Consider the following 24,356-nt stretch of genomic DNA (forward strand, 5'->3'; position numbering starts at 1 on the left):
TGTATATTAATACTGAAGACATCAAAATTATATAAGAATACATATAAAATTATTATTTTAAGCAATAAATGTTCATCTTTAACATCATTGTACAGTATGGAAAATAAAACAAATGATTAAGAAGCATTGAGTAAGAAGAGATGTCCAAACTTTAGCCTGGTAGTGTACGTGTGAAAGTTCCAACCAGATGAATGGTCGGACCCACAGGATCCCAGCAGACCTTTGTATTCAAACAAGATAACCAATAATATGCACTTCACCTGTCAGTGGTTTTAATATTGTGGCTGATTGATGCTTATAAACTGTGCATGTTATGACTGGATGTCATTTAAACACCATATGTGGTTTATTTGTTTTGTTAACCAATGGCAGCTTCTGCCATCAGTGTGTGAATGTGTGTGTGAATGGGTGAATGTGACGTATCTATAAAAGGGGCTGCACAGTGGTGTAGTGGTTAGCACTTTTGCCTTGCAGCGAGAAGATCCCCGGTTCAAATCCCGGTCTGGTCCTGGGATCTTTCTGCATGGAGTTTGCATGTTCTCCCTGTGCATGCGTGGGTTTTCTCCGGGCACTCCGGCTTCCTCCCACAGTCCAAAAACATGCTGAGGTTAATTGATTACTCTAAATTGTCCGTAGGTGTGAATGTGAGTGTGATTGTCTGTCTGTATATGTAGCCCTGCGACAGACTGGTGACCTGTCCAGGGTGTCCCCTGCCTTCGCCCGAGTCAGCTGAGATAGGCTCCAGCACCCCCGCGACCCTAATGAGGATAAAGCGGTGTATAGAGAATGGATGAGAGTGATAACATCTGACTGGTTAAAAAGCAACCTCTTGCTCATTAATGTTTTCTGCTTAATGTCCCTAGCCCTGAAAAATAAACTAAAAATGGTTTGCTCACTAATAATAAACTAAATAAAATCTGTAAATATGTGCAATATATATTTTAATATGCCTGGGTTAGCTATCATAAAAGATATTACACATTTAATATTTTATGATTTGCTGATTTTTCTATATAAGCTAACAGCGCACATAGTTATTTTCAGATTTCTGCTTGACTGAAGTAAATGCTCACAAAGCTACTGACATTATCAGCATCAGCTATACTACGCACTTTGTAAAATCTACAAAGTTTTAGCTGAAACGCTGAACTGAAATCGTGAGCATGGTAAACATTACACCTGAGGAGATTAGGATAAAGCTTTTTAAACATGCTGAAGCACTGACAGACCAAAGTAGAACCTCCCAGCGATGACAGCGGGTTGTAGATTTTGCCTTATAATTAAATTATACTTCCAACCCACTGACAATGTGATGGTACTCTTGATGAACCTTTTTCTAACACAGATCTTATTTTACACATTTTACACACACACAATTGTTCATTGGCCACCGGTTTGATGATTCTTTCTAACAAGCAACAAAACAGGATACAAAACATGCACAGTGAGCGTGTGGTGGACTGAATCTTTGCGAGACTGATTGAATTTAGTTCCGCGTATGGACGTAAATCTCATTGCATCCGATACAGTTTTAGTATCTAAACGAGCCAGAACACGATTGTTGCATTGTGGGAACTGTGGAAATGAGAGTGAAATGCGGACTTGAGGGACTTTTGTTGCCATGGACAGAAAAGAGACGGCTGGCAGTCTGCCTCAGCTCCTGTCTGCCTGATTGTTTTGGGCAGATTCTCTGATTCTTCAGAGCCTCAGTTCTGGGGAAACGCAACAACACACACACACACACACACACACACACACACACACACACACACACACACACACACACACACACACACACACACACACACACACACACACAAACTACAGAACCCATGCAGTTTTGTCATGGTCAATCTCCTGCTGAAAATCTGTTGTCACAATTATTCACTACATGTTCACACATTAATGGGTTTGCCCATAAAGGCAGATGAATGCTTTGCACACACAAAGGCAGCTCTGCATCAGAAATGACTGTCGTAATAAATCAAATGCTTTTTGAAGTACATATGTTGAGCCCTTTTAACACAAGTTGAACATTGCAAAGCGTTAATCAGACTTTTGATTTCTTCGCATTTTACTTTACACTCAAAAGACCTCACACACAGCTTTGAGATGAAGCAGAATTGAGAGTTGCCATTTACATCGGGCTGGAGTTGTTCGTCAATAAGTATTACAGAGGTGATGATGCAAGTGAAGATGATAATGAGGCTAGAAAAGCTGTCGATTAGATATATAGAACATAGCTGTTTCTCCAAAACAGTTTCACTCTAAAAAAGCAGGAGTGGTCAGAAAAAATAAGTGATTCAGGAGCACAAACCTGCAAATCCATTATTTCGTCAGTCAAATGCACGATGAAGAAAATGTCCTTCATGACTGCACAACGAGCCAAGCATGCTCTCAAGGATGTAGATGATTTCTTGTCAATAGTCACGAGAAAACCGCAGATTTACCACAAGTCGTAAACTCCTGGTTGGAATTCTTGAAAAGACACACAGACAAACCAAAGTTCAACTGATGAACTGATGAGGCCAGTGACCCAAAACATCCCATCTGTCAAAACAGTGATGCTTTTGTTGTGATTTCATTGCTGAAATCGCATGAATGTAGAGGTGAACAGGTGCATTGTGTGTGGTCAGATGCATCAACCCGCTGCTTTCAGAGCAACGTTACACAAACATACAAAGCCAAAGATCTTTTCATCGTGAAGAGTCTGATGCTGCTCTCTGCTAAAGGCACAGAGACTCAACTACAAACAGGAGCTCAGAGCTGCAGTGAAACCCGAGAGCATCGACAGGGAAGATGTAGGATGGCTCCATGTGTTTCTGTCTAATTACTTTTTCATCCCTAAAGTTTGGGCACAGTGTTTTTAAAGGGCTACATCTCCAGTACAGTTCTATATTGATGCAAGCTCACTCAAATTACAGCCGAGACTTTAGAGTTAGAAACAGTATTTATTATTGGATTTCAAATAGAATTTTCTGAAGCACAGAACCTAAAGAAATGTCTCTTCATCCAAATACCTAAATACACTTACAGGTCTGGATATTTCTAAGGTTTTGACAAGTTTTATCTTTCCTCTGATTGATCTGCACAGTCATGAGATTCATTCTACATTTCAGAGACATTCTCTCCTGACATTCTGAGTTGAATTCCTTGAGGGAAAAAGAACGGCCAATTTCTTGGGGGCATTACATCGTACAATCAGCGGGTGAATTGGATCCTCCTGAGGACAGTGAGCACAAAGAGCCCAACAGGAAAATTATAGGCTTGTGTTGATGCTGTCAGATAGAGCGAGGTTCAGTTATTTCTATGCAAAGCAAACTTCTCACAGCTATAATTGATCTGTCCACATTCCTGCTTTTGAACAAACCTGCAGTTAACTTTGCAGTAGCATGTTTGTGCAAAGATTCACCATGAACATTTTGCTAGCTCTCATCCTGAGTGCAGGAGATGCCCCCTGGTTTAGGTTCAATGCAGGTTTTTGTGCCTCCGCAGCATTGTGTTGTGTATTTATCAGGCATTCGTGTAATTGAAATGTGGCCGAGCTTTCTCGCTCTGTCTCCTCTCCCGGGATTGCCTCGGATTCTTACAGACTCACCCATCCTTTCATCTGATTCGAGGCCTTTTGGGATCGAAACGTGACGTTTTTGGAGCTTCCTCAAATTGCTTTGGCAGAGGCCGGCTGGCAGCCGTCTATAACCGCTGCTCTCCAAAGTAAGCGCCAGCAAAAGAGTCGTTTCATATTCCTCCTCATCACACTTCCTGGTGGGACAGCTCGCTGAACTCATTTGAATATGTTTGACTGTGTTTCAGACATCCGCATTCTAAAAACTCCCTTGCTCATATTTTGTGTGATTTCACAAATTAACAACAAACCTGTACAGAAAGTGGAGCGGGTATTTTTTCCCACATCAGGGACGGCGTTTTATGAGTGAGCATTTTTTCCTTTTTTCTATGCATATTATATCCTCCTTTCACAAACACTGTACCGGCTGACAAAACACCAACATGCCTCATTAGAGTTCATTGTTGATGTTGTTTTGCTCCTGTGGGTGGCTACAAAGATTGTAATGAGCTGTCCGCATCTCACAGTCACCAGCAGCTCTGGGCCACCTGTGTGTGGGAGTGAGCTTCACAAAAAAATACAATATCCCTCTGATTTGTATGATTGTGTATATCATTTTTTACACTCAAAATGCAGAAGCCTCTCATGTATATGAGCGTTTTCTAAAACAAAGCTCCATAATAAAGTGTTAAACTATAAAAGGTTGTGGTGAATAAATGAAAGACACTCTGTAGACACATTTTCTATCAATAGAAACATCATTTTATTTACATATCAAGAGGAGACAAGCGATGTGGTACTACAAAAAATATCTCAATGTTTGTAGACTTTTTAAAAAAAAAACATTGAAAGCTGAATTCTGGAGTTTTGCAGTGGCATTTATAGACTGAAAAAGCTGCAAGTTAGGGTGCTATCACTTTCCAGTTGACTAACCTCTAGTCTGATACATATTTATTCTTTTTTTTTAGGTATTTATGTAAAGCAATTGTAACACCTTCTAACTAACTTTGAAACTAACTTAACTTTGAAACGTTCTACAATTTTGAGGGATATTCACCAAGTATTTGTAAGTTTTATTTTCTTTGCAGCTGCAAACTTTGTAATGTTGTTCAATACGCTATGCGGTGGGCTAGTTTTAAATGGTCGGGGATGGACCTTAGAAGAGGGTTTACTAACATTATTAACCTCGTGTATGCATCAAAATATCCAGTTATTTCTCTCTGCAGAACAGATTGACTCAAATATTTTTTTCCAGTTAACCCATAAGAACCCAGACCCATTTTTCCTTAAAGGAAAATTATGTGGGATATACCACAGACCAAGTGGACCACATAGACCTGGGCACTCAAAGTGCTTGTTACACTGGTGTCACCGTGGGTTCTTATGTGTTAAAGAAAATCTTAGTATTGCCTCTTTTCTGATGTGGATAAAAAAAAAAGAAGTGATTTCACAAATTATAAAATCTGACTGACACAGCAACAACAAAAATATGTGCAAAAAAGCAAGACCGAAAGCAGGACAGCACCAATTTATCAAGTAAAAAAGTATGTAGAATACTAGAAGGGAAGAGAAAACAGGATAACAACCCATACAATCAAGCTCTAAAATATAATCTATAAAAATACTAAAATATGAAGGCCACTAAGAGCAGCCAAAGGCCACTGAAGACATGAACACCTTGAGATTTCTGTTCAAAGTGTCAATGGAAGTGGAACATTTAACTGAATGAAGAAGGCTTTTCCAAAGTGAAGGTGAGATCCCTCCAACCCACCAGCTCCATTGTGGAACAGTTAAAAGCAGCTGTTCTGAGGATGTAAATGGCCTTGGTTGACCCGTGCATGGCTTTATGAATACATAAAAGAACCTTAAAATCAATTCTGTGTTTAACAGGTAGCCAATGCAGGGACGCTAGCAAAGGTAAAAGCTTTCCAACAAACATAAATACCTGGACCTCAGAGGGTTATTGGAGATGTCTCAATACACCACAGTTTGTCCTCTCCTGACCAAAAAAACAACAAAATATCGAATTCAGAAATGGTTGACTTCAGCAGGGCATGCTGAATGCTTACATGTGCTTCTGACTGAGACCAGTGATGTGAAAACAGGGTTTGACTTTTACTCACTTGCATGTTCTCTGCAGAGAACGGGGGTGTTCACTCGCACGCTGCTGCCTTGTCTGGTTTGCTCCAATGAGAATATTAAATGTGGAAGTGCAGGAGACTTGCAGATGTACAACTCACAGCTGAACCGCTATCAAACATTGATCAGGGATGTCAGCAGCCTGGAGACCGGAGCAGTTTGTAATTTCACGAGTGAGAGGCAATCAATTATCACAAATGGTTCCGCGAATTCAAACTTCAACATATTTTGTTTAGTTTCTGTCAATTCCATCCGATCCTTTATGCTTTTGGTCAAAAGACTGTGGCATTCTGATACGGTGCGCTGACATATTCAGGGTAGTCAAAGCTGCCTTTATAGAAAGCCGCCTGTCTCCTCCAGAATGTGCTGAATAAAAATTGAAATGGAGCAGAGAGGAGAGGAGGGTGTGTCTGCTCTCCCAGTTTGACAGCGTATCATTTTCGGCAGCAGCGGCGCCATTACCCAACGCGTTTCGGCCATCTTTGGGGCCGAGAGGTAGCCCGCGCCTTGTAAATGTTGAATGTGAAATTAGAATCCAGTCATCAACCTGTGTCGTAAACATTTTATTTCCCCTCCACGCCCACCCATCCTGTTCTGATTTGATGTACGCCGCTTTGCCTGCGGGGCTGCCGTGTGCTCGTAAACGCGCCTGTCTTTGCTGCGCTTCTGCGGTTCAAGAGAAGGCCGGAAGGTGTGGCTGTAAATCTTTGATCATCTGGTTGAAAAGCCGACCTTGACTGTCATCAGTGAGTCACACGTTGCCTCAGTCGCTCTGTCAGTCTTGCCCAAATTGACCTCTTAGCTTGAACAGTGGTGTCAGTGCGACAGAGAAAGTGATGCTCGACTCGGAGCAAATGTCCTGACAGGTTTCAGATTTCTGTGTGTGCCCTGAAAAAACAAGCACAAAAGCTTAATAGTTTGTTAAACTGCTGGTTTGCTGACAGAAAATTACAGTAAGGGCTGCAAGTAGCAATAATTTCCGCTGTCGTTTAATCTACTGATAATCTGATTGATAAAAATCATTGTTTCTTTATGATCTGGTTGTTTAAATCACTTGTTTTGTTGAAACCCAAAGGAAGTAGTTTGCTGTCTTAGAAAAGTAAAGAAAGAAAGAATTGCTGCTTTTTCATGATTATTATGATGATGAGTGAATCATTTCCACTCCACACCAACTACTTTTGTTATCCTATCAATAGTTGATAAATTGTGAGGATTTGCTGTGTGTGTTCTGTTTTCCATCATTCTAAATTTACCATCTTTGGCCTTTGCTTTTTGGACAAAACAAGTCTTGTTCCTCTTTGTGTTCCTCTCCTTCCATTAAGTGCACCGAGGAAACTGTCTCGGAAAGAGAAAAAGCAATATTTTTTCACACTAAAAGAGTGTGACTTTAAAATGTACTCGGTGGATTTTTTGAACACGCGTCTCTCTGCAGACAGCTCAGTAAATGTTTTCCTTTCTGTTGTTTTCCTCTGAGAAAATGCTCTTGTATCACTCCGCTGGTGTGCTTTGAAATTTGTATATTTCAGCAAAACTTGTCAGTATTGATCAGACATTTCTACATTGCCGCCCACAAGCTTTGACCAGAGAGCTTTCTGCAGACCCCTGAGCATTCTCTCTGCTTCTTAACCCTGCATTGTGTTGATACAGTTTGAGGCAATGAAGAACAGACATTATTACTGGCACTGTGTCCATTATACAATGGATTATATAATAGGCTGAATGCGAGATTCTGCGTCTTAGTAATGGATTTAGCTTAATGATGCCCCTCTTGTCCAAAAGAGGGATTATTCTGAGGAGGAGAACAGTGGAGTTGTAACCATGGAGTGTCTCGAATCACACAAGTCTGATCCTGAAAATGCCACCAATGAGAGAGGGAAAAATGCTTCACGAAACATTCAAGAGCTCCTTGACCCACATGAGCGCAGCAGGAAACACAGATCTGTTCCCGTGTTTTCATGTTGTTTGACATTTCACCGCCACAACTCTCTCCTCCCTGTCTTGCAGCCGTCCAGTCTCTGAACAGCCTGAACGACCAGATTGCTCAGTTCATGGTGACCCGACCTTGTAGCCTGACGGAAGAGGACGAGGCCTTCATACCGGGAGAGAGGGATACCTTGAGGAAGTCCATGACCCTGATGAGACACCTGCTCATGGATGCTCAGGTACAGCCGCCCTCCTCTCAACAAGGTCACTCAGCAGAATGCTCATTCTTCTAATCAGAAGCTTTCTCAGAGAGAAACTACAAATAATGTTGAGCCCAGGGGGAGATAACGCAGCTCGGATGGATAATTACAGATAGATGACAATGAGTTTATCATGCACACAGTGGGACAAGTCACTGATTACTACGAGTGGAATTTTGCTCAGTTATTACTCCCTCAGACAGTGTGTTGTTTGACAAATTTAAAGTTGTGAATTACTTTTCAGTTCTTTCTGTTACTGTGTTGTGCTTCCATATAGAAACCAGAATCAGTGCAGTGTCGTCATCAAAATACAGAAATCACACATTTACTATAATGCTGACAGAGAAAGACTCTCTTAAAGTTATATTATTCTATTATCTCTTCTTACCATAGTTTGTACTGTACAAGAGAAACAGGGTCTCTTGTCCTCTGGTTATTAAAATGTACCCTCCTACACTAACCCAAACCGGATTAGATGATCGTATTGGTTGCGTTATCGTTTCTGTTTGTCTTTAACTTAGTGACATTACAGTCGTAGCAGAACGCCGCCTCCCTGAGCCCGGTTCTGTCTGGTGCTTTTTCTTCCTTCACACTGCTGCCAACAGCTAACTCAAGGGGAATCCAAAGGAAACCTTGGATTTTTGGGGTTTCTGTGTTTAAAATTCGGGAGGTCTCAGCCTTACTATATGAGGTGCTTTGAGATGATCCATGTTATGAATTGGCATTACATAAATAAAATTGCATTGATTGAATTTAATTTCACGTAAACTATCAATAGGAACTGGTTTTTGAATGCAACTGAGCAGAAATAAGCCATATATTTGCCAATAAAACCTAATTTTAATCTCAAAAGTCAAACGTTTGGACATACGTTCTTATTCAATGCTATTTAAAATTTGTATTATTTTTAACATTGCAGATTAATACTGAAGATAACCACTTTTTTTGTTTACAACATAATTCCATATGTATTCTTTTATAGTTTTGATGTCTTCAATATTAATCTACAATGTGTAAAATAATTAAATTAAAAACATTGAATGAGAAGGTGTGTTGAAACTTTTGACTTTTTATAGTGTATGTGGACATCATTTTACAAAAATTTTTCTTAATACTAATAACAATAATAGTACTACTAATAATTATAAAACAAAAAATACTAATATGAAAAAATAGATTTATAATATTAGAATATACTATAAAGATTTATCATGTAATATAAATAATAATAATATGTAATAAATATAGCAATCAGATATTAGATATTATCTAATAATTACTCCTTATCCCTCAAAGAAATCTAAAATGCAAGCCCAATCAGTGCTCAAGTCCTAGGAGGCTACATGATTACTTGATTAAGGAGTTGATGTACAGACAGGTGAGAAATTAAAGGAAAATATTGATGAAGTTTTAGAAAAAAGTGTTGGGTCACAACCTGCTGTCAGTACAGCTTCAGCGCGTCTTCACATTGATTCTCCAAGTCTCTAGACTCCACTGAAGGGAGGAACACCAGTCTTCCACTGCATATTTCCTAATTTGGTGTTTTGATAATAGTGGCTGAGAGTGATGTTGAACGTGTTGGTCCAAACCTCCCATTAGTGTTTAATTGTGATGACTATAAAGGTCACAACACATGATTCACATCTTTTTTATACTCATGAAACCATTCAGTGACCCGTCGTGCTAAAAGAATGAAGACATTGTCATCCTAGAAGAGAATATTTCACCATAGGATACAGGTGATCATTCAGAACACCTTTGTATTGTTTTTCAGTGACTCTTCCCTGTAACCATGACAGCAAAAGGCTAAACAGAGCCACTAGGACCCCTCACTCTTCAGTCAGTGGGTCAGCTTTTCTCTTTAACCAGTATGTAAACATATAAACCAGTCTCAGTAGTTTCCCAACTGCTCTGCCACCCAGCTGACGAGAGAAGTTTCTCGTTGCAACTGAATTTTTAGAGATGTTATTACAGGCTCATGTGAAGTGTCCGTAGTTGCACAACAGTTTTTTTTTTTTTTTTTTGCTGGCACTACATAAATGGCAAATGAAACATCATTCATTCCTTCATGTCTGTTCAAAGACAAGTGCGACGCCGAGTGTATCAACACCAAATTAGACTGCAGGTACTGATTAATTATTCCTCACTCTTTCACACCTGAGAGCTTTTGTTTATTTTGTCTCAAACTTTCCTTTAAGTGATGATAAAGCACGTCTGTTCTCCCACGACACATTAGTGTGACATCTGCTCAGAACTGAGTCCAGAGCGTTTTCCTCCTTGGTCCTGCCCAAAGCACATCCAGTCCAACGCTGTGAAAACTTTGCCAACCTCAGCAATCCTGTGAACAACCTACAGTCGAACTGAGGAGGGTTTTTTTTTCCCTTTTAATCCTCTCGCTTGCTTTTTCTTTTGAGTTACTTCCAGAGCTTTAAGCACTCTTTTAGTCATTAGGGTAAAGCATGGGGAAAAAAGTGAAATTTTCTTTTAAAAACATACCAGAGTAATAAAATCTCTTCCTGTCTGCTGCACACCAGATGAGATGATAATTCATCCATATCTTTGCAACCATTTGTCCTTTTATTTGCATTCCCTCTACATTTTGATGAATTCCTGACAAATCTTGACACCGTGATGCATTTGCGTCATCCGTTAGCACTACTGCAAGCTTGCATGATGGATACAGACTTCTCCTGCCATTCTCCTGGAGATATTTTCTCAGACGCATTGTCATTGATTAAAGAAAAGGTAATTCAGCAAAAGGCCATTGCTTTCACCTCAGCTCAGTGGTATGCAAGCTTGAATGAAAGATTGTTAGCCCGCAGTCTGTTATTTATTTATTTTTTTCTGTTACAACATAGCATTGGGAGGTGATGGATGAGTGAGAACCTGGGTTGCGGATAGAGTGCCGATTATCTCCTCGAGAAGTTGTACTTGGGAAAATAAAAAGTTTGCCAGTAGTTCAATGTTAAGTGAAGCGCTCAGACGCCAGTCAGCATGACAGATTTCTCTGCCTGTTGGCCTTGTTTGTGTCAGACGGTACACCCACAGCCTTTACATGTTCCCTGTTTTTTTCCTTCGATGGAGTGTCAAATGGAGGCTCACTGCTCTGAACTGTCAAGAGGACCAAATAAAAAAAAACTATCACCAGGGGGATACTGGCTGTTAGAGTTCAGTTCAGAGCGGACCCAGACGCATGGCGCTGGAGGCAAGTTGAAAAAGGCAAAACAAGCTTTACTCACTTTAAAGCCGGCACAGAATACAAAAGGCTGGCAGGTAAACAGACGCAGGAGGCAGGCTGAGACGGAATTCAAGATAAAGACACAGGTTCAAAAACAAAGCGAGGCGCAAGCTGAGAGACAAACGCTGGGAGACGACGGTAAACAACACAATCTGGCGAATGAATGGCTGACAGCATATGTACTGAGGGACTGGTGGGAACAGGTGAGATGACTGGGGAGCTGTGAGCAGGTGAGGCGGGTGTGGCAGGCAGGAAAGAGCACATAGAGAGAGAGAATGAGGACCTCTGGTGGGGAAGGAAGGACACAAGGAACAAGCAAAAGGAAGAAATGAGAAAGAAATCCCCAAAAGTGTGACACTCACCTTCGTTATAGGTATTAATCTGTTTTGTCTGAGGCTGCAGTCACTTCCATAAGAGGTACCATGTCCCAGAATACACATCATAGTCTAGATATGTTTGGTTTTTGAGTATCTAGTAATCCTATAATGCAATGCACAAAGAATATTAAGGAGCCATTGATAAATGGAAAGAAAATATAGAAGGATCTTCATACCAATAAAAGCATCAGATCTGAAGAGGCATATTTGTTGTCTGCTTCCGAGTTTCATTCAAATTGACTTTCCAGATTCATAAGTATTGTATCCTTAGCTGTCACAGTATTCTATAAGGATTAGTACACTGTATAGAATTGCTTTGCAGTAGTAGATTTGCATGGAAGCCTCTGTAAGAATTGGCTTCCATGTTGGATGAGGCTCTGGCATGAATTTGTGACGCTAAGCTGCTAAGCAATCTTCGAACAAATCTTTTTATCCCTTAATGCACTTTTTATCTGTAGCTAAGAGCAGCGTACAAAAAATTTATGTGGGCAGGCTTTTTGTTTAAGTCGGTGCTATCCATACTTTGCCAATTTCAATTAACAAATGTTTTTGTGGCATTTTATCCACTGCTAATAAATGGTGATTCTGCAATGGCTGTGAAGTTGCACTGACATTGACCCTCAGTTAAAAAAAACAGTTCTCCAAACAACCCCAAAAACTAACATGACGGTGTAATTTTGACGTGGGTAATGAATAAACATTGATCTGACCGACTGTAAACAGTGTGGGAGAGTGAATCAGCTGGTAATCAGCTGAAAATGGCAAAGAAACATGCTAGAATATCTGCTTCTGCATCCAAGGCCACTGGAGACACGCATTGAAAGAGGACTCACGTGGACAAATTTTTTCATGGATTCAATAAAACGAAATGATTTCAGATTACAGAGATGGACTGTGACCATTGTGAAGCATTTGTCTGTTGTCTGGTTGGTCCTGTAGGATTAAACATTGGCCTTCAGTTAAATAAGGTGCAAAACAGTTAACAGTAGAGACAGGAAACAAGGCACTAATTACTCTTTTATAATCATCATCCAAGTATTGCTAGATTAAATGAACATCCTAATGTTGACTCTTTGCTTTTGTCTTTAGTTTTTAACCATGACTGCAGTTGCTCCTGAAAAAAAGACTTGTTTTTGCATGTAAACCTAATCGAACCTCAACCGTAGCATTGTTTCTTGACATTGATTGGAAACTATTTTCTCATAGAATAGACTAATGAAGTTGTCCCGCCAACAACAACATCAGATAATTTGTGTTTTTCTCGAGCATGATTGTTCTCTCATCAATCACTCATTACACACTGCTACACATGTAAAGGTACTTGCATTGCTCCACTAATTACTTAGTAGCAGTAACGCCAAAGTCATGTTATTTTAATTAGAATGTCAAATATTTCAAGTCACTAGTTTGGCTCAAGGGGCTTTACAGTTAAGCAGATGTAAACCTACCTGTGTTAGTGAGGCAATCAAAAGCACACACAACATTTAAAGTCCATCTCTGGTCATTGATTTGACCATTATTAATTCATCTCTTTTATCAAAAGTTACATATTCAGAAGTTTAGTGCATGAAAATAATCTGTTCCTCGATGTAACTCTACATTACCGCACAGATCTATGAAGTCCCTGCCTCTCTCTCCACTCATTCCTCTCTGCTGACTGCAACTTTAGCACACCAGCTCACCTAAAACTCTGCTCAAACACTACAAAACTACTCTACGCTATACTATATAGTATAAGTCTAAATTTGTGTGGCTTCAAGGTAGAAATGCTTAGCTGTGGTGTTTAATACTTATTTCACTCGTGATGCATCTACTAACATATAAAAGTCAACATATGTGCATGTTAACAAGGTTAACAACATGGTCTTGACCAGAGGGGGTCTATAAATAAGCTCATTTCAAACTCTAATCCTCTGCACTTTCTGATGTTAAAAGCAATCATCGCATTTCTGTTGCATGCTAATAAGTGATTCTTTCTGCCCAACACTGTTGAGGAGGTCAAATTATGCATTTTTAAATTTATTTTGGAATAATTGTAGTTACTGCCCTCTTAAAAAACAGAACCTCATTAGACATCTTTGAGTTTTATTGACTTATGTCTTGAGTTACTCGCAAATGTCGAAAGCTAAACTTCATCAGATAAAATGAAGGATTTGATTTCAGTAACTGAATTAGATATTGGATTGAGATTTGATTCTCCAGCCGTGGTCTCTGTAGTTAATTCACCTGTCTGAGCAGCACAATCGGGCTTTCAGGCTCTCCATCATCACTGAGGCCACAGCGAACGCACAAAATAATTGTGGCCAAATTATGCATCAGACTTCTTTGTTCTCCGAGTCTCAGGGGTCGAAGTCAAGTGTCTTGTTCCATGAGCTCTGCTCATCAGGAGGGGTTTGCATTCATAGAGAGTAGCAGTTCTGCTGTCAGATGGAATATGAAATTAGTCCAGCCCTTCTCTTTCACTCTTTCAACTCCCATTTTTAAGTGCCTGCTATTCTCTGTGCAACTTATCAAGTTGCTGTGATGTCCAGTATTTATCGCTGCCAGTGGTCTGAGGGGACTCCTACCACTGAATTGGAAGAATAAATCACTCTCCGAGGCTTACTGTCCGTCTCGAACCTTGGCGTTTTGTACATTATGCCTATCTTTTGAAAACATTTTCTGACACCAAATGGTTTCGTTTGTCTGTGGAAATCGGGGTAAAAACATTGTCTGATGAATTCAGCATTAAAATTTCAAGTTCACGGCCACTAAAAGGCAGAAAATTAATTTAGAAGGGATTTGAATAGTTTCTCTTTGAATGCTGTCCCAGAATTGATTGCCTCATTTGTCATTTGCACAGATGAATTATTTATATCCCTATTGCTGTGCTGGGGTGACTAATCAAATGCATTTCAGTGGGTGTGTAAGCTGTGAATTGATGTAGTGGAACATTGCACTGCATTAGGTACTTTGGTAGAGGAGTCAGCAGGGCTACAATTGTGGCCTGTTGATGGTGTGACAGAGGAGACACTGCTAACGAAAATTCTCGAGGAAAAAAAAACCCCACACGGAAATAGCTGTCTGTTCATTAAAAGTCTTCACAGTCTTCTTCTCACCTTGGACAGTGGATCAGTTCAGAGTAAATACACAGCTGTGTGGGTCAGTAACCACAAACAGAGCAGCATCTCACAAAGTCAGTCTGTGAAACTCTGTACAAACAGTAGAGGCTGCCTCCGTGAGAGCCCATTTTTAGGAGATTTGTAGAGCCCTCATGGGTCACAGAGGGAACTTTTATTCTGGACTGCTTTTGCATTACATCACCATAACTTCTGCATGTCCACTGATCCATGGTAACAGCTATAATTTGTTGCCAGTTTAGGCAGATACTTCACAACGGAGAGACAATGTGACACGTTGCATGATGCATTTATTGCTCATTACTCATTTTAAAAGGCCGAGCCGTGACAGTATGTGGCACTGGATGATCACAGCTGCTCTGCCCGGCTGTACAAGGTGAAGCTGTGGCTGACGACGTGGTTATTGCTGAGAGTTTGGCAAACGGGCACAACCATGTCACTGTATTGCAAACACAGCTGCTACTACACCCGTTATGAACTTGTGTCACAGCCAGATCAGTGACGATCAACCCGCAGCTACAACTACAGCCACAATCACAGTGACACCGACGTAAGCTGACAGTTACAGTCACAATCACAGCTGCAGTCTGTCTCAATCGGCCTCGGCAGCAGTCGGTGAGAGAACTGGGTGAACCGGCTTCTTATCCACATCTGAGGGTGTGTCACCACCTGCAGGGATCTACTGTATATCATAGCAGAGCTCAGTCTTTCTCATGGATCAGAGGAAATGCATACTGATCTCCATACAGATTTCTATGACTTTAACAGACTGGCAGGTTGGTCCATTATGAGCAGGATGCTACTCCAACGCTTAAGCTCTTAGGTTATCATTTATTTATGTTCTAATTATTTGTTCAGCTTCTGTTTAGGCGTTGTTGTTTCCAGGTTAACTATTTCATAGAAGGCTTTCTGTCTTCAGAAGTTGGACCTGGCATTTCCTATGTGGTATGGAAAGCTGACCACAGGGTTAAACTTACCAAACAACATCCTGAGTTTCAGCTCAATATAAAAGCTGTTATATTTGTGCTTCTCCTTAGAGAATCTGAATGAACGCTGTTATTTTTTATATTGAAGACACTGACAAACTTACCAACTACCCAGCAAGTGTTTCTGTGTTTTGCAAATTTAACAGTTACAGCAATTACACGGCAAGATGTGAAAGTCATGAGTTAATAAATTACTGCAATTTTAAAGTGGAAAAAAACGAGTTGCATATTCCAGGCACTCAAGTAGAGAGATAAAAATCCATTAGAGTTTATTATATCATGACCTCAGAGTGAATATAGCACAGGCTGAAAGTTTGGACATTGGAAAATCTGCAGATCTCTCTCAGCTCTCTCTCTCTCTCTCTCTTTTTATAGCTTTGTTGGTGATTTTGCTGTAGGGATGCTAATGTCAATCAGGCTATCACTTTGATCCAGACTGAAATATCTCAACAACTAGTCAATAGATTTCCATGAGATCATACAGCCAGGCATGGTTTTCAGTGGAAGAAACCTACTGACGTTGATGAAGTTGAAATGTAGTTTTTTTTTTAGTAAAGTCTCTCACAAACAATTGAAATTTGGTACAGATACCACTGTTTGCCAAATAGGAATTCTTGTGATTCTGATGATTTTTTGAATCTAGCTGCACCACCAAACAAAGTTTTCACTCGGTATTAACTCGTGAATCATCAAAATGTGGTGGGGATATTATTTTCCCCTCTTAGACCTGTAAAACCTACAGTCATCCTTTAACTTTTCATTTAGCACCATCATCAGGTCAAAGTTGGAATTTGTCCCAAACGTTGGTTTATGAGGCCAAACTAATAACATTCCTCCCATGCAGCTGCACTTTATGTTTGGATTTTTTTTAATGATTTTTTATTATCATCCTCCGTTTCCACAGTTCTAGTCAAGTGGAAACCTAGCGTGTTTATATTTACATTTATAATTCATACAGCGCTCCTCATATTCAGCATAGCAGGGGGCCTTTCAACTGACAGTTTATCTTTTCCCTCTTCTTTGCAGCCGCACAGTCTCTGAGAGGCTTAATCTTTACACAGAGACTGCGGGTTCAAACGAAAGCTTGGAAACCTATGAAGAGAAATGAAACTGAAAACTTTCATATGAGTCAGAAATCATTGCTGATGACTGCGCAGCAGTGAACTACCAGTTTAGTCCTTTCAGTTACAATGTTGGCAGATCTACCTTAATTCATTATTGACTTGCGAAGTATTAAAGGAGCAATATGAGTCCAAGCCCAAAGTAATATAGATTGTGAGGCTAGATTAATGATCCAGGAGGTGAGGTTTGGGTTGTGCTGCAGTTGAGAAAATGGATCGGATCAGATCTGGTACCTAATGAACTAATAAACTATTGACACAATGAAAGAGACAGAGGAAGAGAAATAGACATAGAAACAGATAAAGACAGGACTAGGTGGTCCGGGGATTGCAGCAAAAGTGTAGCTCCATCCTGAGATCGGTCCATGATTTCTGTTATTTCTGTTCAGCCATTTTGAGCCTCATGCCTGCAGGAAAAGTAGGTTATCATTTATAAGATCCCCTTCATGTGAGGCAGTCTTTGTTCTTTAAGTATCATTGGCTGTTTGGACACAAAGACACCATTATTGCAGGAACATGTTGGATGAGAACTACAGCTTTCATCTCATTCCTCATTTAGATTTTTTCCTCCTAACTCTATTGTATGGAAATCAGTCTGCCTGTAATCCTTTACATCTATTTCAATGTTACATCCTTTGTGTTACAGTGTGAGCTTGGAGTGGGCAGGACTTCAAAGAGCTGGCGTTGCTCTTTAAAAAAAAAGCAACAAAAAAACAGCAGTTTCAGATGGTATTCGTCTGTCACCAGTTTCCACGTTTCTGCCCACTCAAAAACACTGGGGGACCAGAAAAGATTAATGAGTACACATAAAAATGACCGTACTGGAGCTGACTGCAGAGGAGATTTTAAAACACGTCAGTCACAGCTGATGATTTGGTAAACCTGAGTGCAGGGATAAAATGACAGTGTAGATTTAAATTTCCTGATAGGGCACGATGGATGAGATTGTTTTTCAAATGTCATGAAGCAGACACATTCATTTTGCATCGTTCCCAGACCCCATCACATTAATAGACACACACAGTGATCTCTCATCCGGCGAAACAAATGCTATTTTTGTGTACGAAGGAGGCATAATTCAGTGGATCAAACTTTTACTGTGGATATTTTAAGATGACAATATGGCCTCCGTCAGATGAAATGATGCATGCCAGATTGTGAGACTTCATCATCTCTCATCCTTTCCACAAGCCATCTGTTGATGCGGTTGAGGATGTTTTAGTCTGGTGTGTTTGGGGCACACATGTTTCTATGGAAACCCTGAACACTGTCACAAAGCTGATCCGGATCACCACACGCATCTTTCTGCAGATCAAAGGTGTTCACCTCAATTTCAGGCTGAGTGTGTGCGCGATATGAAAGGGCCTCTCTCGCTGTCAGTCTCCTCTTGAGTGACAGACAGTGTTTGTACTCTTTGCAGCCTTTTGTTGGTGGGTTGTTTGTGTCTGGCTGATGTGGATGAGTGTCTAGGATTTGCTTACTTATGCAGGAGTCTGAGAGTCGGTGCAGAGGCAGCTTCATGTCCTCCTGTGACTTTCTCTGCCAACCACAGGAAGCTTAAAGTTCCTGGAGAGATTTTCACGGCAGATACGTGAGCCCACAGTCGAGTTGATTCTGTTTTGACTCATTCTGGGGAAAGGAAACGCAAACTGATCCATTAGTCCATTATTTAGCATTCAGCCTTAGGTGTGCTTCCTTGTGGTGCTCGAGTCGCCTCCACAGAACTGAAACGTGAATTATTCATGAGAAAACATCAGCCACTGTGTGCACAGCGCAGGCACAAGGGGAGACGTTAATGTGATGTGGAGCGACATTGGTGTGCCTTCTCTTTCCCTTATCTCAACCTTTTCCACGTGTCAACTCGGCCTCCTAAACACACTTATTCACTGTTGTCCACATCGTCTTGTTTATTTTAATCTTCTTGCAAAGCCCTTCATCAAACGCAGAATTTCTGCAGAGCAGAGAAGAGTGTGGAATCAAAGATAGGATATTTGTTATCAAAGCCACTGAGTTCCCTGTTGACCTTAGACCAGATTTAAATGCTCCCTGCCTCCACAGCTTGTGGGGTGGTGCAAGAAATATAAATGACTCTCCTTTCTATCTGATTCCCTGCCAGAAGCAATCGCTCTGAGGGCTTGGGCCAGGTGGGCATCTGGCCCAGAGCTGCTTCACACACCTTTTTTTTTTTTTTTTTTTTGAAACCAACCCACAATTTGGATCCGATTGCTGCAGCTTCAATTGGCTACTTGTAATTTGACTGTTTTAAATGAGTTCTCATCTTGCTTTTGAACTTTGAAATTAAGTAATTAGACATTTTAGAAATAGAGGTATAAATTAGGAATACATAATTATAATTAGAAAAGACCAGATTTTGAGAAAGGACTCCTCAGAGCTTCAGTAGAAAGCAACTGCTTTTTTTGTTCTCGAAGAGGTTTCACTTCTCATTCAAGAGGCTTCTGATGGGAGTCCCAGATAAATACTGTTATCCCCGACTCACATAGCTATAAACTGCCAGGTCTTACTCAAGATGTTAATGGTGGTTAACCTTCTGTGGAGAGATGTTAAGACTGCGTTATAAGTAACCAATCAAAATGCAATCTTTAGATCAACCATTTACACCTCGAGGCATGTAAGTCTTGGGTCATTAGCCATGTGAGTTAGGGTGATAATATTCATCTGAAACTCTCCATTAGTCAGCTAAAGCAGAAGAAGCCCCTTGAACGAGAGGTTAAAGTCCAGTTTCCTTCTAGTGAGGATTTTAAGATTACCATGACCTGAATTATCAAGAACCTAAGCAGACATTTTGAGAGAAGACACTGATGTGTGTTTTGTATGAGAATTATTATCAGCTGGGTCATGACGTGTTAAACTTTCAGCTGTAGAGGAAAAAATAAACAGCTACATATACAACAAAGTCAAACAGAAAGAATTGTTCATTTAACTTGGAACTAGCTTTTTCAGACTGAATATAGATTAAATTTCATGCTTGAAACTTGTTCCTGTGTTACCTTTTCAGGACTTTCTCAGTCTTTACTGCATGTCATGATCAGGGTCACACAAGAATACAATTGGAAGCTTAATACCCATAACCCGAAACAATACACGGGATCACATCATTTGGATCATAAAGCTCGCCTCTGCTGATGATAATCATGTAAACCATGCAGTGTTCAGGGTTGGCTGCCTCACAGTATTATAATCTGGTCATGTAATCTAGAGTAATACAATTAAACAGAAAGGCTATCTGGCTTTAATCCCACCATGTAAATCAGGCTGAGGAGATAGTGAGTGTGATAGACTACCAGAACTCAGCACTCGTATTCAGAATAGTGCATTTAATCAACATTATACCTGTATGATGAGTGGAATGTACACCACCATGTGTTCATTACACAAAACATAGTCATTTACCCCACATATTAGGTCAAATTTCTGAAAGACTTTTTTGTGTTTTCTGCGACTGTTTAATGGATGTTGCTGATTTCAGTTTCATTCAGATTTCGTACGCAGAAGTAATTCCACATTCACTGCTAGCTTTGCGACTAATTCTAGAGAATTAAGTAATTGTGTGGAGGCATTTTAAAAACATTCTCCTACTGCAGTTCTCGTTGTTCATTTCGGATGCTAAAGCGGGGCATAACTCAAGGCCAGATTGTTCAGCTAATTGGATGTTACTTAGCTCAAGAGAAATGGAAGAAGTATTTTTAGGTTTTTATAGTGATTGTTAAATATATGACACGACCTAGAAAATTAGCTAACAGAACATATTTTTCATTTCACTTCGACTTTAACAAGTGTGCTCTTTCTATGCTTGTATGTATGTATATCATTAATGAGAACACTCACACCAGCATGGGCACTTAATCTTAAGGCTCATTATTAATAAATAATTATAGTAAAGTGGGGCAGCAGCAGGTTTCTGTGTTGAGTTTCCATGTTTTCCATGTGACTGTGTGGGTTTTCTTCGACTTCCTCCCACAGTCCAAAGACATGCTGAGGTTAACTGGTGATTGTGAGTTGTCTGTCGATGTGAATTTGGGCAGTTGTGTGTGTTTTTGTGTTTGTGTTTGCCCCTGTGATGGATTGCCGACCTTGTCCAGGATGTATCCTCTCACTCAGTGTCAGCTGGGATAAGGTTCGAGCCCTTTGTAACCCTAAACCACATGTCTTCTGTGCTCTGTGAGAACGGTGAGTGTTTGGTCTGCTTGCATTTTCTTGCCGTGTGTTCCCAGCATAAGTAGTGTTTGCCGACTGTGGAGACAACAAACAATCATCTTAATAAGATACTTAGTCTAGGAATTTTATGCTAATGAGTGTTGCTATTGTGGAACAACACATAGTAAGGCATATTGTTGCAACAGAAAAAATACATCGAATTCTCATGACTTCTCAAAAAAGAAATGTCTATATCCCAGTGGAAGACGTTTCACCCTAAAGACAGGTTCGAATTTTTTACTTTTTCACAAAATTACCAAAAATATATGACTATTAGACTAAATGACTTGTCAAAAACATTGTTTTTCAGGCTGAGGAAACTCGCTTAATATTCTTATTTTGAATAATTATATATTCTGTTTGTAGTAACTGTTATTACTCTGCATCTTAAAGCAAACATCAGAGAAATGTAACCACAAATGTACACATTAGATTCAGCGCTATGGCAGTCAGCAGGTAAAGACTACACATAAGCCTAAATAATTCGATTCGCTTAGAGGCCCTACGGCAACAACTTGAGGAGTAAATGACTTGAATGATTCAGTCTGTGGAGATTCTCCTGCTCATATTTAGTTCATTTAGATTTGTTTATTTTTGCTTCGGATGCATGGTTTTGTACATTAGGCTTTGCTTAGCCCTAATCTACATGGTTCCCACTCAATTTACCATATTGCTCATATATTAACACTCCTCTGCTGCATATCATCTGTTCCTGGGAAGAAGAGGACGTGCTAGATGCATAAACATTTAAATGGAAAGATTAACTGGGGAAGCACGCTGAAGTGAAAATGCAGGAAATAGGATCAGAAATGTCAAACACAAACGCTCATAATGAAAACCCAATTTCGATCCATTTCTGTAAGCCTATTACTAAAATGGAAGCAGTTGCTTTGATTGTGCGCGTACGTAATGAATCATGTTCTTAATGTGCTATTCTGCTCTTTCACCATCTTGTCAGTATTCATGAGCATGATTACGATTGCTCTCCTTCGACTCCTATTCTGAATCCTCTTGCATTCTCCCGCGGTTTCACGTGTATAAATTTGTTGGTGTGTGTGATGCCGGCCGGTCGTGCTGCTCTGTTCTGCCTGAATGCTCCACTTATTGCAGTTTGACTACTTCAGTGAACATGTTCCAGGGATCTCAGCTGAAAGAATATCAGCATGCATAATCATACATTATCTAACACCACTGTTGACTGATTACTGACTCTTTTGTTGTTGTTTTTATTTGCATTTTAGTTCTTTTGTTTTTTTTTTTCTTTTACAATTCTCTGGAGAGTCATTCTGCTCTGTCATGAATCTTTGTGTTTCTTTCCTGGAGCAGATGGTATTTTAATGAACTCCACAGAAGATATTTCAACATGATGCTCATCCTCTTGCAACTCTGACATAAACTGCCAGGCAGGTTCTTCAGGAAACTGCAGTAGTTGTTGCTCTTTAGAGGCAAAGTGAGGTTAAATATTTGTGTTATGCAACATTTCGCTCGAGATTAACAAAGTATCTATCTATCTATCTATCCATCTATCCATCTATCCATCTATCCATCTATCCATCCATCCATCCATCCATCCATCCATCCAATCTATCTAAACTCAGGGAGTCAAGTTCACAGTCATAAATCACTTGACTTTATCATGCAGTGATGACTGAAATATATCAAGACATATGCCAAGAAATATTTCCCTGTCAGTGTGGCAGCAAACAAAGCCGCTCATAAAAAAGAATATGCAAATTTCTTTATTTTGGGCTCCCAGGATGCTTCTTAATGTTCTGCGTGACTTACTGTTTCAGTCATTACACAGTACATTACATGTTGCCAGAAGCCTTCCCAGGTTCCTTCAAAATGAGGCTCAGCAGGTTTCCAGTGAGATATTCATGTCTGATCTGGAACATAATCGTTCTGAAAAAGGACTTTAAGTGGAACAGTTTGAGAGCAATTGTACTGAATAGTTAGTCCTCCCAACAGGTTGGCTCTTTTACTTTTATTTGAAATACTAAACTGTGGTAAATATTTAAAAAGTCAAGGGCTATGAGTAGGCTTTACAAATATATATTCAAATCTAGCATTGCAGCTGAATGTACTGTACAAAAAATTGAGAATTTAGAGAATATAGGGTGAATTTAGACAGAAACATAGTGCTTCCTAGAATAGGTTTTTGCCCGTGATAGTGGCATGGCTGTGTTGAAGGCCATCGTTGTTAGTCCGCTGCTTCACTTTGTTTTAGACTGAAAGATCAGCGGCTTTCAGATGGATTGCCACTGACTTTAACAAAAGCTCATCCCATCTCTCTATCGTGAGCCTCATCATCTTCTCTCTCCATCATCCTCATGGCTATCACTCCGAAATTGTTCAGCACTCAATCTTGAAGGAAGTTTGAATTCCCAAAATGCATCTGGAGGAGAGGCGAGGCTTTTTGGAGAGCTATTAGTGGAGATGCAAAGGTGTATACTTGCTGCATCATTTTGAGTTTTTGGTCTGCGTGACATATAACAGAGATGTGACACACAGCTGCATGTGTGTTTAGAATAAATGAACATGTATGACAACTGTAGATTCTCAGCATATTCTGCCATGTTATGAACTGAAATGAAAGTAAATATATAGCATAAACTGTCAGGAGCACTGTTCATCTGACAGAGATGATAAAATCCAGCAGCAGGCTGTAACGAAGCAACAGACAGACGATACAGCTGTGCCATATTTAACTGACATCATTTTAAAATGACAGCTCAGAGGTGAGAATGTGTCATTTGGTAAATACCTGTTGCCTCGACTCCTCTATCCTTGCCTTCCTTTCTCTGGTGGGAGATACTAAGATGCAATGAAAAGAAGCGAGGAAAGGATTTAAGGACGTACAAACTGTCTGTACAAACGGACAAAAAGAGAGGAGGGGTTGCATGCTGAATGTGATAAACATCAACACATTAGGCTTTGTTGGCATAGTAACATTGTGATTTAGCTCCAAGTATCACTGTGCCTGAGTACAAACTCACAGACGAAACGCTCCAACATCACGAAACTGTCCCCCTCAAAGTCCTCACGTCATCCACAATAGAACATTTTCATCCACACCTGTCACATACTCGGAGATAAGTGATGCTTTGATCAACTTAAACAGAAGAAAGTCTTGTTGTGAGGATAATGACCCGTGGATCTGATGCCTCAGTGCTGCGGTTATTGCTGTCATGGTTTCTGTTGGCCGAGGACCCAAATATAGCACACAAGGCAGGCAGGTTGTGGCAGCAAAAACAATCTTTAATTCCGAGCTGATGCAGGCTAACAGAAATTTAAGGAAGGCAACAAAAGACTGGTCGCAGGCTGAAGCGGAAAAAACAACAACAAAAGGAACAAAAAAAACTAGACACAAACTAAGAAAGCTGGAGAGCAAAAGAACACACAAACCAAAAAAA

At 40.1% G+C, this 24,356-nt stretch overlaps 1 protein-coding gene across 2 annotated transcripts in view; it reads left to right on the plus strand.

The window, feature by feature from the left end:
- kaznb (kazrin, periplakin interacting protein b) overlaps positions 1 to 24,356 on the plus strand; it is a 124,825-nt gene that overhangs the window by 17,474 nt on the left and 82,995 nt on the right. For both annotated transcript variants that reach the window (XM_051948401.1, XM_051948400.1), the window contains exon 3: positions 7,709 to 7,866. In XM_051948401.1, the coding sequence (XP_051804361.1) occupies positions 7,709 to 7,866 (158 nt within the window). The remainder of the gene's footprint in view (positions 1 to 7,708; positions 7,867 to 24,356) is intronic.

Source organism: Acanthochromis polyacanthus, chromosome 5 (assembly GCF_021347895.1).
Source record: "Acanthochromis polyacanthus isolate Apoly-LR-REF ecotype Palm Island chromosome 5, KAUST_Apoly_ChrSc, whole genome shotgun sequence".
In the NCBI taxonomy this organism is placed as follows: Eukaryota; Metazoa; Chordata; class Actinopteri; family Pomacentridae; genus Acanthochromis; species Acanthochromis polyacanthus.